This window comes from Grampus griseus (genome assembly GCF_964374135.1).
Source record: "Grampus griseus genome assembly, chromosome: 7".
Classification (NCBI taxonomy): domain Eukaryota; kingdom Metazoa; phylum Chordata; class Mammalia; order Artiodactyla; family Delphinidae; genus Grampus; species Grampus griseus.
In genome coordinates, this window is record NC_139001.1 from 93862155 (window position 1) to 93878071 (window position 15917).

General features: G+C 37.4%; 1 protein-coding gene across 3 annotated transcripts in view; it reads right to left on the reverse strand.

Moving 5' to 3' along the window:
- Positions 1-15706, reverse strand: part of RAB3GAP1 (RAB3 GTPase activating protein catalytic subunit 1) — a 125326-nt gene extending 109620 nt beyond the window's left edge. For all 3 annotated transcript variants that reach the window (XM_082659047.1, XM_082659046.1, XM_082659045.1), the window contains exons 1-3: positions 15681-15706; positions 15523-15578; positions 10704-10779 (exon numbers count right to left, since the gene is read on the reverse strand). In XM_082659047.1, coding sequence (XP_082515173.1) covers positions 10704-10779; positions 15523-15578; positions 15681-15698 — 150 coding nt within the window. In that variant the 5' untranslated portion in view covers positions 15699-15706. The remainder of the gene's footprint in view (positions 1-10703; positions 10780-15522; positions 15579-15680) is intronic.
- Between the last annotated feature and the right edge of the window lie 211 nt (positions 15707-15917).

The window sequence follows — 15917 nt, forward strand, 5'->3', positions numbered from 1 at the left end:
TATGACGCAGCAATTCCATTCCTGGGTATATATCTGAAAAAAACAAAAACCCTAATTCGAAAATATACATGGACCCCAATGTTCATAGCAGCATTATTTACAATTGCCAAGATATAGAAACAACCTAAGTGTCCATCAACTGATGAATGGATAAAGATATGTTTTTTTTTATATATATATATATATATATATATATACACACACACACACACACATGGACTATTACTCAGCCATAAAAAAGAACAAAATTTTGCAATTTGCAGCAATATGGATGGACTTGGAGGGCATTACGCTAAGTGAAACAAGTCAGGGAAAAGCAAATACTGTATGATATCATCTACATGTAGAATCTAAAATCTACAGCCAACTAGTGAATATAACAAAAACGAAAGCAGACTCACAGATCCAGAGAACAAACTAGTGGTTATGGGGTGGGAGGGGTGGCACTATAGGGGTGGAGTGGGAGGTAACAGCTATGTCTGTAAGACAGGCTCAAGGATGTATTGTACAACACAGAGAACATAGCCAATATTTTGTAATAACTGTAAATGGAAAATAATCTTTAAAAATGGCATAAAAATTTTTAAATAGCAAAAAGGAAAAAAGATGTGATATATAGATACATATATACACACACACACAATGGAATATTACTCAGCCATAAAACAAGAATGAAATTTTGCAATTTGCAACAACATGGATAGACCTGGAGGGTCTTATGCTTAGGGAAGTAAGTCAGAGAAAGGCAAATACTGTAATCACTTATATGTGGAGTCTAAAGAATAAAACAAACAAATGGATGTAACAAAACAGAAATAAAATCAGAGATATGAAGAACAAACTAGTGGCTACCAGTGGAGAGAGGGAAGGGGGAGAAAATCAAGAGGTACAAACTATTATGTATAAAATAAATAAGCTACAAGGATACATTGTACAGCACAGGGAGTATAACCAATATTTTATAGTAACTATAAATGGAGCATAACCCTTAAAAACTGTGAATCACTGCTGTACACCTGTAATTTATATAATATTGTACATCAAGTATACCTTAATAAAAATAAGTTAAGCAGGGGCTTCCCTTGTGGCGCAGTGGTTGAGAGTCCGCCTGCCGATGCAGGGGACACGGGTTCATGCCCCGGTCTGGGAAGATCCCACATGCCACGGAGCGGCTGGGCCTGTGAGCCATGGCCGCTGAGCCTGCGCTCCGCAGCAGGAGAGGCCGTAGCAGTGAGAGGCCCGCGTACCACAAAAAAAAAAAAAAAAGAAACAAACTAGAATTCTAATACAAGCCATATGATTGTAGGGCCCATACTCTTTTTTTTTTTGGACCACTTCATTTATTTATGTATTTTTTGGCTGCACTGCTCTGCATGCAGGATCCTAGTTCCTTGACAAGGGATCGAACCCGTGCCCCCTGCAGTGGAAGCGTGGAGTCCTAACCATTGTACTGCCAGGGAATTCCCTAGGGCCCGTACTCTTCATCGCTATGCTATGCTGTCTCTTAAAGATATCGTCTGCCATTTATTACAATAAAATTTTTAACACAGTAACAGCAAAGAACTCCAAAAACTTCCAATTTGAAAGCAGAGGAAATATAAAATATTTTTCCTTCTGTATAATATCCAGAAAAGCTACAGACATGATTACTATTTAAAGGAAAAAGAGTATAAACATTAATTTAAATAATCCTATTCCTAAAAATGTTACAGGCAACTCAATGTTCTTTCATTTTGATTTACTTCATTTCAGAAACACCATATTCTCATCACTGACTGATCCTCAACTGTCTAGTCTCCCAAAACTTTAGCGTTTAAAAAATCTCCACTCCCCCCACTCTAATGATCCATGTGACACTTCGGTGTTTGGAGAGAAGGCAAATAAAGAAATATAAATTGTTTATAATGGTGGTATCAGTCACAAGTCTGACCTATTGTTACTGTAGTTTGGGAAGTTTCTCAACAAGAGCAAAACTATAATTAAAATTTATTTTACATTTGCCTTATGAAATTTAAGTACTGAAATAAATGTCATTCCAGTCTACTGGGTGGGTATGAAAAATCTCAACACATTTCAATACTATTAAAGTCATTCTTCTTTTATTAATATTCTAAAGTTAATAATCTTTCTTCCATAAGAAAGAATTTTTCTTCCATAATAATCTTTCTTCCATCTTTCTTCTTATCTTTCAGTGAGATAAGAGTCAGTCACTGACTGGGACTTCCCTGGTGCTCCAGTGGGTAAGATGCCTCACTCCCGATGCAGAGGGCCCAGGTTGGATCCCTGGTCGGGAACTAGATCCCCCACGCATGCCGCAACTAACAGTTCTCATGCTGCAATTAAGAAGCCCGCGTGCCGCAAACTAAAGATCCCACATGCCGCAATGAAGATCCCAGTGCAGCCAAAATAAGTAAAAAAAAAAAAAAAAAGAGCATAAACAGTTCTATTCTCAGATCATGCCATACCTAAACTTAACATCTCATGAAAAGTACTTCAAATTTTTGCTAGATACATAGAATCACGAAATTACAAGACTAAAAAGAATTTAAAAGGTCATTTCTTTAATTTCCTTGTCTTCAAGCAGGATCATATTCATACCACCAAGATTTTTATCTATTTTATTAAGCCCAAGAAACTAAAATTCCAAAATCTGCCTTAGAAACCTATTCTAATACTTCCTTATGTAATTTTACATTTTCTTAAATCTCTGAAGCCAAAAAGAGCAGAGTAAAATAGAAATGTGGGTCTTTGAAGGCAAGCGTGACCTACTATCCTGCTTAAACCAACTTCTGACAACATGGCTTTGGGGAAATTACTACAAGCACCCACGCCTCATTTCTTGTCCATAAAATACGGTAATAGTTCATCACCAAAATTTGTCTAAGGATTAACAGGCGGAGTCACAATTATGTTGCACAGTACCATAGCTAATAGTCAATAACTGCCACTTCCTCTTTTTTTTTTTTTTTAATCTTTGGTTGTGATGGGTCTTCATTGCTGCACATGGGCGTTCTCTAGTTGCAGCAAGCGGGGGCTACTCTTCATGGCGGTGCGCAGGCGTCTTGTTAAGGTGGCTTCTCTCGTTGCAGAGCACAGTCTCTAGGTACACAGGTTTCAGTAGTTGCAGCATACGGGCTCAGTTGTTGCGGCAAGCGGGCCCTAGAGCACATGGGCTTCAGTAGTTGCGGTGCATGGGCTCAGTTGTTGTGGCAAGCAGGCCCTAGAGCACGTGGGCTTCAGTAGTTGCGGTGCATGGGCTCAGTAGTTGCGGCACATGGGCCCTAGTGCACATGGGCTTCAGTAGTTGCGGCACATGGGCTCAGTAGTTGCGGTGCATGGATTCCAGAGCGCAGGCTCAGTAGTTGTGGCACACGGGCTTAGGTGCTCCATGGCATGTGGGATCTTCCCGGACCAGGGATCAAACCCGTGTCCCCTGCACTGGCAGGCGGATTCTTAACCACTGCGCCACAAGGGAAGTCCCTCCTTGCCTGGTTGGACAGATTAACCCTCCTTTAGATAAAACTTATAAAATCTGTTTTTAAAAAAAAACATTTTTTCAAGGCTCTGGAGAGTGACCAAATGGAGACAGAAACTTGAGAGTTTATCCATGAAAAAATGAAACTGCATCCAATGAGATCTGCATTTTGTAACTTCTCGTCTAAGACAGCAGTCTCAAATTTTTCTGCCTCAGGATTCCTTTACTTTCTTAAAAGTACTGAGTACCCCATGTAAGAAATTAAAAAGGAAAAAAAATTTAATTTTTAAATTCACTTAGGGCTTCCATGGTGGCACAGTGGTTGAGACTTCGCCTGCTGATGCAGGGGACACGGGTTTGTGCCCCGGTCCGGGAAGATCCCACATGCCGCGGAGCAGCTGGGCCCGTGAGCCACAGCCGCTGAGCCTGTGCGTCCGGAGCCTGTGCTCTGCAACGGGAGAGGCCACAACAGTGACAGGCCCGAGTACCGCAAAAAAAAAAAAAAAAAAAAATTCATTTAAAATGACAATGAACTTATTACCTATTAAAATAAAATTTTAATATTTTCCAGAACAAAAAAATATTAACAAGAAGAACGGTAGAGTTTTACATTTTGTAAATCTCTTTATTATATAGTTTTTAAAAGACAACTGGATTCTCATATCTGCATCTTCATTCACTCTTTGTAATCCATTGTTCTTCCTGAAGCATATAAAGAAAAAAAGGCATCACATACACAATATAGTTGGAAAAGGCAAGACCTTGTCAACCTTGAAAGGCTCTCAGGGTCCAAAAGAGGTCCTCAGACCACACCATGAGAATTTCTGACCTAATGGCAGTCTAATCTGTGCACAACTAGGGGGTAAGCCCCAAAATTTGCATATAAACTCTGCCCCAAATCTTGGTTAACTGCTAAACCATGCATGTGCTGTAGAGACTCCAGGGTACAGTGACAAAGAAGGAACTTAAAAGAAAAGATTTCAGCTGTTGTCACCACTGAAAAGAGAATGGAATTTTAATCCAATTAGGCAAACTGCTTGCTAGAACAAAAAAATATTCTTCAGAGAACACAACAGAATCTAGTTCCTAAATTTCATTCAAAATACAAGCGTAAAATTAAGAAATTACTATCCAGTATACACACAGAAAAAACACAAAACAAATAAAAAACCAAGAAAATGTGACGTATACACAAGGGAATACAGTAAACAAAATCCAACCTCAAGATGTAGATGTTGCAATTGGAGGACTAAAGGAAAATATTTTCAAACAACTTTAGAGATAAGCAATCACAGATAATTGGAAATTATAAAAGGAACCAAATACAAATTCTACACTAAAAACTACAATAATTAAATTGTAAGATACATTAAGTGGGTTTAACAGCAAACTGGAGACAACAGAAGATAAATCCTGAGAAATTATCTGAGAGAAAAAAGACTGAGGAGAGCAGAGCCTCAGAGACCTGTGGAACAGTATCAAGAAGTCAAACATAACTTAAATCACAGAAAAAAAGAATAGGCCAGAAATCTATTTTTAAAATAATGGCCAAAACTTCCCCAGTTTGGTGAAAAACAAAAAATTTACCTATTCAGTATTAATAAAACTAAACAGGAAAAATACAAACAAAATAAACCTATGCACATTCATAGTTAAGACGGCTTAAAAAGATACAGAAAAAAAAATCTTGAACGTAGCCTGAGGAAAAAAACACCTAGCTAGAACAAAAATATAAATGCCATCTAACTTCTCAGCAGAAATTATAGAGAACAGAAGACAATGGAACTGTAACTTTAAAGAACTGGAGGGGAAACTTTTCAGCCAGAATTCTTCAGCAAAACTACTCTTCAAAAATCAAGTAAAATAAAGATACTTTTAGATAAAGAAAAACAGTATTTTTAGCCAGCCAACAGTATGGCAATTCTTCAAAAAATTAAAAATAGAATTAGCATATGATGCAAATATTCCACTTCTGGGTACATATCTAAAAGAACTGAATGGGACTCAAACAGATATTTACACACCCATGCTCACAGCAGCATTATTCACAAAAGCCAGAAAGTGGAAATAACCCAAGTGTCCATTGATAGATGAATGGATAAGCAAAATGTGGTACATATACATCCAATGGAATATTATTCCAACTTAAAAAGGAATGAAATTCTGACACATTCTACCACATGGATGAACCTTGAAGACATTAAGTATGCTAGGTGAAACCAACCAGATACAAAAGGACAAATATTGTATGATCCCACCTATATGAAGGATGTAAATTAGTGAATTCATGGAAACAGAAGTAGAACAGTGGTTACCAGGGGCTTCGGGTTGGTGGGGAGGGGAGTTTCAGTTTGGGTTGATGAAAACTTCAACAATGTAACGCCACTGAATTTTACACTTAAAAATGGTTAAAGTGGTAAACCATAAGTACAAATCGTCCTTGATTTATGATGGTGTTATTATGGCCCAATAAACTCGTAACAGGTTAGAAATATCGTTACGTCAACATAATACACCTAATCTATCATATATTATAGCTTAGCCTAGCCTACCTTAAACATGCTCAGAACACTTAACATTAGCCTAGTTAGACAAAATCATCTAACACAGAGCCTATTTTGTAATGAAATGTTGACTACCTCATGTAATTTATTGAGTACTCAAAGTGAAAAACAGAATGGTTACACGGGTACAGAACGGTTTTAAGTGTATCAGTTGCTTACCCTCGTGACTGAATGGTTTACTGGGAGCTGCAGCTTGCTGCCCAGCATCACAAGAGAGTACTGTACCACACAGGCTAGCCTGGGAAAAGATCAAAATTCAAAGTACAATTTCCACTGAGTGTATCACTTTTGTACCATACCCATCGAAAAATCCTAAGTCAGACCACCATAAGGTGGAGACCATCTGTATATATTTTACCACAATAAAAAAAAAATTAATCAACATACTTAACCATATTCAGAGAATAAAAAAGAAAAACCAGGGACTTCCCTGGTGGCGCAGTGGTTGAGAGTCTGCCTGCCGATGCAGGGGACACAGGTTCGTGCCCCGGTCTGGGAAGATCCCACATGCCGCGGAGCGGCTGGGCCCGTGAGCCATGGCCGCTGAGCCTGCGCTCCGCAACGGGGAGAGGCCACAACAGTGAGAGGCCCGCGTACCACAAAAAAAAAAAAAAAAAGGAAAAAAAGAAAAACCATGTGATTGTTTCAATAGGTACAGAATAAGATTTGAATAAATTATACCCATGATTTCAAAAAAACCTCTCAGCTAATTAAGAACAGAATTTCCCCTGTGTTATATGAAAAATCTACAATTCTGAGTATTGAAATGCTGGACATTTCCCCCCTAAAATTGGGAAGGAGGCAAGGATGTCTACTCTCAACAATTCCATTCAAAATTTTATTAAAGGTCCCAGTTGGTGCAATTAAAAATAAGAAATGCAAGGTACAAAAATTGAAAAAGAAGTATAACTGTCCCTATTTGCAAACAAAATGACTATGCATGTAGAAGATGCAAAAGAATTAACAAAAAGATTATGAATCTTTACATTTAACCAGGTCTCAAGATACCAAATCAATATACAAAATTCATTGTATGTCTATGCACTAGCAACAAACGAAAAAGAAAATTTAAAAACAATTCCATTTACAACTGCATCATATAACATATTTAGTAATAAATTTAACAAAAAAAATGCAAGACCTCATCAAAAACTATAAAACATTGCTGCGATAAAGATAACTTAATAAGTGAAGGGATGTCAAGCTTCAAGATTGTCAAAATGTTACTTCTCAAAGTAATCTATAAATTCAACACAATCCCAATCATAGTCCTAGCATAATTATAATGTTTTTATATAAACTGACAAGATCATTCTGAAATTAATAATGAAAACAAAGGTCCTAGAATAGACAAAACAATTTGGGAAAACAACAAAAGCTAGAGAATTTACATTAACTAAATTTGGGACTTACTCTAAAGCTATTCAGTGGTTCTCAGTTGGAGGCAATTCTGCACCTCAGGGGACATTTGGCAATGTCTAGATACATTTTTGGTTTTCACCATGGGTAGGATGCTACTGGGATCTAACAGGTAGAGGACAGGGATACTACTAAAATTCTATAATACGCGAGACAGCCCCACAACAACCTGGCCCAAAATTTCAATAGTGCCATAACTGGGAAACCCTAAACTACAGTAGTCAAGACAATGTGGTATTGACATCAGGATTTTCAAACAGATTAATAAAACAGAATACAGATTCCAGAAGATGATCCCCCTAGGTCAACTGTCTGACAAAGGCAACAAAGCAATTCAATGGAGAAAAAAAGTGTTTTCAACAAAAGGTTCTAGAACAAGATAGCCATAAGTAAAAAACTGAACTGTGATTCCCACCTCACACCATACATGTCATTAGTTCATGATGGGTCATATACCTAAATAAAAGCTAAAATGATAAATTCTAGAAGACAACATATCTTCACAACCTAGCAAAAGTACTATCTGTGAAAAGACTTAAAAGCAAAATATATAATAGAACTAAAAGATCTCTACAACTCAATAAAAACTCAACCCAATTTAAAATATGGACAAAAAACTTGAACAGTCATTTCACAAAAGACAACACACAAATGGCTAACAAGCACACGAAAAAAGTAGTCAATACCAATATTCATCACAGAAATACAAAAGTAAAACCAGAAAGAGAAATACAAATTAATTCCACAAACTACATACCCATTAGGAGGACTAAAATTTACAAGGCTGAAAACGAACAACTGTTGGTGAAAATATGAAATGACCCAAACTCTCACATATTGCTAGTGGGTAGGTAAAATGTTACAAAAGATCTAGCAATTTCTCATAAAGTTAAGCATACACTTAGCCTATGACCCAGTAATTCTACTCCTAGGTATTTACCCAAGAGAAATAAAAACATACCTCTACAAAAGGCCTCATGTAAGAATGTTCTGCTTTATTCATAATAGCAAATATGTCTGTCAACAAGTGACACACTGTGGTATATTCATACAACAGACTACTACTCAGCAATAAAAATACTGATACCTGCAACAACCTAAAATAATCTCAAATATTATGTAAAACAAGCCAGCATAAAGAGCATGTACTGTATGATAGCATGTATATCCAATCACAGAGCAGGCAAAAGTAATCTATGGTTTAAAAGAAAAAAGGAAAAGAACAGCAGATGCCTTGGAAGGGCAGGGGGCAGGGGGGGTTGCAGGGAGAAGACATGAGTGAGGAACATGGGAATCAAGTGGAAAGGTTCACTATGGACATTTCTGGGATGACAGAAATGTCCAATCTCTTGAGTGAGGAATCTTACATGATATAAACATTTATCAAAATAAGCAGTTTTGTGCATTATGTAACTTTATTTAAAAAAAATCTAGTAGGGGTGGTGAGTAGATAGTGGTAATATTGAAATAAGAAATAAAAGAATTGTTGAACCTGAGTGACACACACATGGAGGTTCCCTATACTATTTTTGAAATTTTCCATAATTAAAGGTATTTAAAAAATAATTTCTCTTAATTCTCCCTCAGTGGAGGAAGAAAACTGGTAATCACTGTCCATGATATAAACTACAATCTCTTACTAAGGTATGCTCTAAATTTTCTTTTTTATGCTGAATATATACAGCATATATATACTCCTTTACACTTTCTTTAATCTTATTCATCATAGTTACAGCTCACCTTGAAATGTGTTCATATTTTCCATATTTGATTTATTTACTACTACCTGTAGGGAGAAAACACTCCTTTTGCCCCTACTACCTGATAGCAATATGCTACCTACTTTGAATACATTACCCAACTTAAATCCCAAAGTTGAATTTAGCATCTAGAATTTTAATCTTATTTACTTATTAATTACCTCTCTCTCATGAAAATTCATGTGCAATGGCAAACAAGGATCTTATCCTATTCACTACTTCTTCAGACATGGCACATAAAGGATACCCAGTGAATATGTGTAAATCAAAGCATTAAGGAATATAATATCAGAGCTCACAAATACACAGTTTAGCTCTCTTTTTGACAGTACAAATCACTTCCCACTCCAGTTATATCCAGCTTATTTTGCCTTTTATTGGCTTTTATATCAACTGCTATGTTTTTGTTTCAAGTGGAATAGAATATCTGTGTTTCAGAACTTCACATTTCCTCTATCCAAAAATACAATCATAAAATATTTAAACACAGTTGATTTAATGTATATATATTACACTATATTAAATGATGTGATTTCTTTTTCTGCTCTTATTCATACGGATAAAGAAAAAAATCATAGTATTTTGAGAGTCTCAAATTCTGCTAACATCACACTTAAAGCTGAAAAACCCTAGCAAATATTGAGAATTGAGAGTTCCTTACATAGGGATAAAATGCAATTAAGTATAGATTTATTTTTCTTTTTTTTTTTAAGAATAGATTTTTAACAAAAACAATGATCAAATTTACTTGAAAAGCATTTACCTAACAAAGAGAGCATCTATATAAGCTTAAAATCAAATTGTTAGTTCCCTTCAGTGAAATACAGGAAATCTAGGTTTGTTCTCAGAGTATGTGTTTCAGTAAACATCTGGAGCATGGTTTATGAGCAAAACTATCAATATCTTAAATTAGGATTAGTTTCACCTCAATTTTGAATTTTTTTTTCATTCTTGTTTTTCATTCTCAAATATCCTCAAAACATCCATAAAGTTATAAAAGAAGAGGGGAAGGACAAACATTATTAGTGGTATCATAAAAAACAAAAACTGAGAAAAATAACTACTAATGACATCAAGTTAGTTTTTGAAACCAAGATTTTTCCTCATTAGTTACGCAAAATACTACCCAAGAAGTTGGTAGTTGCAATTTTTCTCTGACCAAAAAAATCTGAAAAACTATTTTTGAACATTCTAAGGGAGAAAGCAAGAGAGAAGTAAACATCAGGAGAAACAGAAATAAAATCACTCACAAAGAATGACATTACACATACAAAATTTTATTATTTAAAAAACAGGTCACAAGTATCTTACAAATATTGTTCGCCATAGATTCCAATCCAAGTTCTTCCAGATGCCGTTCTATGTTCATAGATTATATATAACTTGAAAAGCATTTACTTTAAATGTACCAAATGCAGCAAAAGACTTAAAAATAGAAGTTTTAAAGCAAATACTCATTTAGAGACACCAGCAAATAGATCTGACCTTTTCAAGTGGCTTTCCCAAAGAGTTTCCAATCAGTTTCCAGTCATTCAAGACTTCTTCAATTTTGGAAATAAACCTAGGAAAGAGGAAAAAACTTTCTAAATATGTAACCACATTTTTTCCTATTGTTATATAATTCCTTTAAAAGTTTTTTTTAATATTTTAACACTTTCAACAAAGAAGGCTGAGTAAGTTTAGTATTGTTAGCCTAATTTATGGATGTGAAATGAAAATGAAAATAATCTTTAGCCCAAGAATTCTTAGATTGAGGGACTTCCCTGGTGGCCCAGTGGTTATGAATCTGCCGGCCAATGCAGGGGTCACGGGTTCGATCCCTTTTCCAGTAAGATCCCACAAGCCGCGGAGTAACTAAGCCCACGTGCCACAACTACTGAGTCTGCACTCTACAGCCCGTGTGCCACAACTACTGAAGCCCGCGCACCTAGAGCCCGTGCTCTGCGACAAGAGAAGCCACCACACTGAGAAGCCTGCGCACTGCAAGGAAGAGTAGCCCCCACTCTCCGCAACTAGAAAAAGCCCGTGTGCAGCAACAAACACCCAACGCCACCAAAAATAAATAAATTTTAAAAAATAATAAATTCCCTTGATAATACGTGGATTTAAAGTTTCTGCTAAAAAAAAATCAAAACAATGCAAAATTGTTTAGATTTCTTAGATTGATTTTTTTAAGTCTACTGCCAACCCAACAAAACCTGTTCTGCCTTCTATAAAATATAAGAGTAAATCCCTCCATATTGAAATGAATATAATAAATTTGAGACAGGAAAACTGACAGACTAAAATGATACTAGTAAAGATAATTATGAAGCTAATGATTTCTTCACTACCCTCCAAATAACTGATCTATTTAAATTAACTTTTCCTTTAAAGATACTTATGAATTCCCTGATTTGCCTCCCCCTCCCCCAAAAAATATTATTTGGGAACTTTCCCATTAAAACAAAACAAGTTTTAAGGGACAGCTGGCAAGAAACTGAAAGTAGATTTGTCAGCTTTAAGGAATAATCAACAGATTTTTAAACTATTCACTGTCTGATTTTAATTCTAATGATCAAGCAGAACTATTAAAGAGAATGAACGCTGACTAGCAACATGCTCAATTTCAGCAAATGAACACCGTCACATCTCAGTAGCAGTGTTCAATACATATTAAAGGACACTGTCAGAAGACCTGTTATTACTCTAATAAGCTGCCTTCTTACACTGTATATGTATGATGCAATCTAACAGCAACACGGCTCTCCTAAAACACTTACATAGTATTGCTAGAGTGCTAGAGTACTAGAGTTAATTCTAGTCAAAATATATTCAAAAGTAACAGGTTTTTCCTGTCAGTGACATTATAAATTATTTATTTACATTCTTGGTGTAACGGTAGTAATGGGAGTTTTTATGATTCAACTGAACCTTCTAATTACCTCCTCTTTAAAATTTAAAAAAAGATATTAATTAATACAATATTTTGAGGGGGTTAAAATGGCAATTATCAGTTTTTATGAAGAGTGCTCTAGAAATAAATAAACACGTTTGCAAAAAAAGAACTAAAAAATTTAAATGTAGGCATACGTGAGCAAAAATCTGTATGTGAAATACACATTACATTTATAAAGGTAAAAAACTAGAAACTGCCTTAAAGTCCAACTGCAGCAACCAGCTGTAAATTAATGGTACATCCATTCAAAGGACTAATATGCACCCATTAAAAATCATGTTTTGAAGCCCATTTGAGGAAATAAGATAATGTCCATATGTTAGATGAAAAAATGGAAGCTATAGAAATAAATATTGGGACTTCCCCAGTGGCGCAGTGGTTAAGAATCTGCCTGCCAATGCAGGAGACACAGGTTTGAGTCCTGGTCCAGGAAGATCCCACATGCTGCAGAGCAACTAAGCCCGTGTGCCACAACTACTGGGCCCACGTGCCACAACTACTGAAGACTGCATGCCTGGAATCCGTTGCCTGCAACAAAAGAAGCCACCGCACAGAGAAGCCCGCATGTCACGACAAAGAGTAGCCCCTGCTCGCCACAACTAGAGAAAGCCCACGCATAGCAACGAAGACCCAACGCAGCCAAAAATAAATAAATTTTAAAAAATGATTTTAGAAATAAATATTAATACAGTTTAACACAAAAAGTTTACAACACACAGATTACAAGGAATTTTCTCAAAATATTAACCGTAGCTATCTCCTGCTGGTAGGATTACAGGTGATTTTTCTTTCTTTTTTATTTTATAATGATGTATTATAATAAAAATAATTTAAAATAATACAGCTTTCACGGTAAAAGAAGGAACATCTTAAAATATTCATTGTATGAATCCTATCAGTACTAAAACAAACCAAAATAGGACTCTATCCTGTAAGTATTGATATTTGATTAGAAAAATGTAATAACTTTATCCCTGAAAGCTCTCCAGATCTCACCTGAAGAGTCACTTCCTCTTACTTCTCATTCTGTATTACGTTTTTTTGTTATATGCTCTTAAAAGACCAGGTTTCTTTCTCTTCTCAGTATTTCAATTGTAATTACAGGCTCCTGTACTATTATTTGATTCATATCTATCTATTCCATTAGTCTGTACGTTCAGCAAGAGCAGGAACCATATGCTTTCACTGACCACCACATCCCTAATGCCCTGCACTGTGCCTGACACATGGGTACTCAGTATTTTTTCAATTGACAAGGGATAAAAAGAGTTATTGGCTTCTCTCAATAAACTGTCCATATGGCTCATAACATACTGACAAGAAATTTCATTCAAACATTAAACTCAAGGTTTAAAAGACTCCAAAGTCTTAACATTTTCCCACAAACTGTAAAACACTGGTTTTACTCTAGAAACAAGAGCTTAAAAGTCAAAACTCAAAGTTCCTACTTTGTGGTAGTTTTCAAAGCTGTGTTAACAATTACTTCCAAATAAGGAGCTAAAGGATTTAACAGTCCACTTCAGGATACTTTAAATATTTAGCTAGTGGAAAGTAATCATTTTTCCATTAAATACTCTTGTTTCCTCTTGTTTCCTCATCCCACTCTCCAAGATTCAAATTATATTTTCTAACTACCTTTAAGACATTAAGTTATTATTTCAAATTCAACAGGTCTAAAACTGGATTCTTCTCACTTTGCCACTTTCGTATCTTCATTCTCTCAGGCAAGAAACTGCATTTCCACGGTTTTTTTTTTCTACTTGTACATTTCATCAAGCCTATCATCGACTTCTTTGAAATGTCTAACAATCTTCCCTCCTAGCCTCTCTCTTCAGTCTCCAAATCAACAACCTAATCAAAGTAACTTCATTTTACCTCATCTCCTCAAACCACTCTCATATCATTTTGCCACTTTAAAATCAAGGGTCCCTCAGTACTGCTCTTTAATGTTCTAAAGTGTGGTCTCCTGACCAGCAGTAGCAGCAGCATCACCTGGGAGCTTGTTAGAAATGCAAATTTTTGAATCTCAGGCATACAGAATCATCAACTATGATTCTGACGCACACTGAAGTTTGAGAATCACTGGTCTTAAAGCACCAAATTTAGATTCCTTTACTTAGCTTTGGAAGCTATCTATAACCTGGTCCTATCCTCCTTAATAATCTTGTTTACTTCCCTTCAACAAACAGCCTTCACTCCAGTAAAGACATTTCATTAAATCCCAAAGGTTTTCACCTGTCTCTGTTCACGTCAGGGCCTTCTCGTATTTAACCAATTACTTTCCACTTTCCAGGCCCAGCACATTTCCTATCTTTTCTATGAAAATACCTCCAACAATTATAATGCACAGCAATAGCATCCTTAAAGTAATTTAACTATTTGCTGTTTTGTTTTTTTAACACATGGAAAAAGAGTTTTGTTTTGGCTTTGTTCTTCTCTGTTAGTATAGTTCTGAACACACAGTACTTGCTCAATAAAGCCTTGCCACTGTGCTTGTGTCTTACCGACTTTTGGGGGGGGGGGCGGGGGAAGGGACAACAGGTCAAACAAGTAGCCCAGCAGGGATCTCTTCTATGCCGTTTAATGACATGACATTCACATCCAGATGGATTTCCTCTCCCAACCAGAAAGATTATAAAATGTTCCAACAAGTTAACTACTGACCTCAACACTCAGAAAACCTGAAGGGTCTCTGGGACATCAAACTGATAACACCTGGATCCAAGCTATCACTCCTCCCCAAACTTGGCCTTCAACTAATTCCAGCGATCCTACAGTTTCACGTAGCTGTTTCAACTGGGAGTTTAATGGCACCGGAAGCCTGGGCCCATTACCCACTGAAATGGAACAACTCGAATCAAAGCGTTCCCAAGCCAGACGCGGACTATTTCAAAAGGTTATTCTAAAAGACAAGATGGAGCTGGTGGGAGTGGCAGACGGACAACCACCAGGACTCTGAAGAAAGGCCTCCTCCTAAAAAGGACGTACACGGCAAGATGAAAAAAGCACCTGCGAAGTTTATTGCTCACTATAACAAAATGACGTACACGGAAAGGAACGCAGGAACGGCAGCGGTAGCCTGGGAACTGTTTCTGGAGAACCAAAGGTCTAAGGAGAGTGGCCGGAGAGCGGAGAAAACTAAACTCCTCCGGGGTTTGGCCGATGTGGGCGGGCCGGGGCTGGTCAGACGCGAGACGCAGAAGAGGCTTGCGGCCGACCACAGCAGCGAGGAGGCGGAGACCCGGACACCCACGGGTCTTACTATTCTCGCAGAAGTGGCGTCTGGGTTGGGGGAGTCTATGCTGGGGGAGTAGCGGGAGGAGACGCCGGGTCCCAAAGTGCTGGTAACCAATGATAACGACTCACCTTTCCCATTCCGAGGCAGTGGTGAAGTCCGTGATCTCAAATACCTCGGACTCGGGCTGTGGGAAGTGAAAGGAAAGAAAGAGATTGAGCTCCGGGGCGCTGACACGGAGGAGCAAACTTATACAGAGATAGGGATACGGAGGGAGTAAACACCTCACCTCACTGTCGGCCGCCATCTTGAAGAGCGCCGAGGCGGGCGCTAGGGCTGCCGGGAAGAAGAGCCGGAGGGCGGGGGGCGGTGGCGGGGAGGAGAGCCGAGAGCTGGCGGAGGCGGGGAGGGGAAGGGCGGGGCCTCCGCGCAGCCCCGCCCTCGGAGTCCCGCTAGGAAAAATCTCAGGTTGAAATCATTTGATTTTTCTTTTTTAATGTTTTTTGTTCCTGAGGAGGAAGAATTT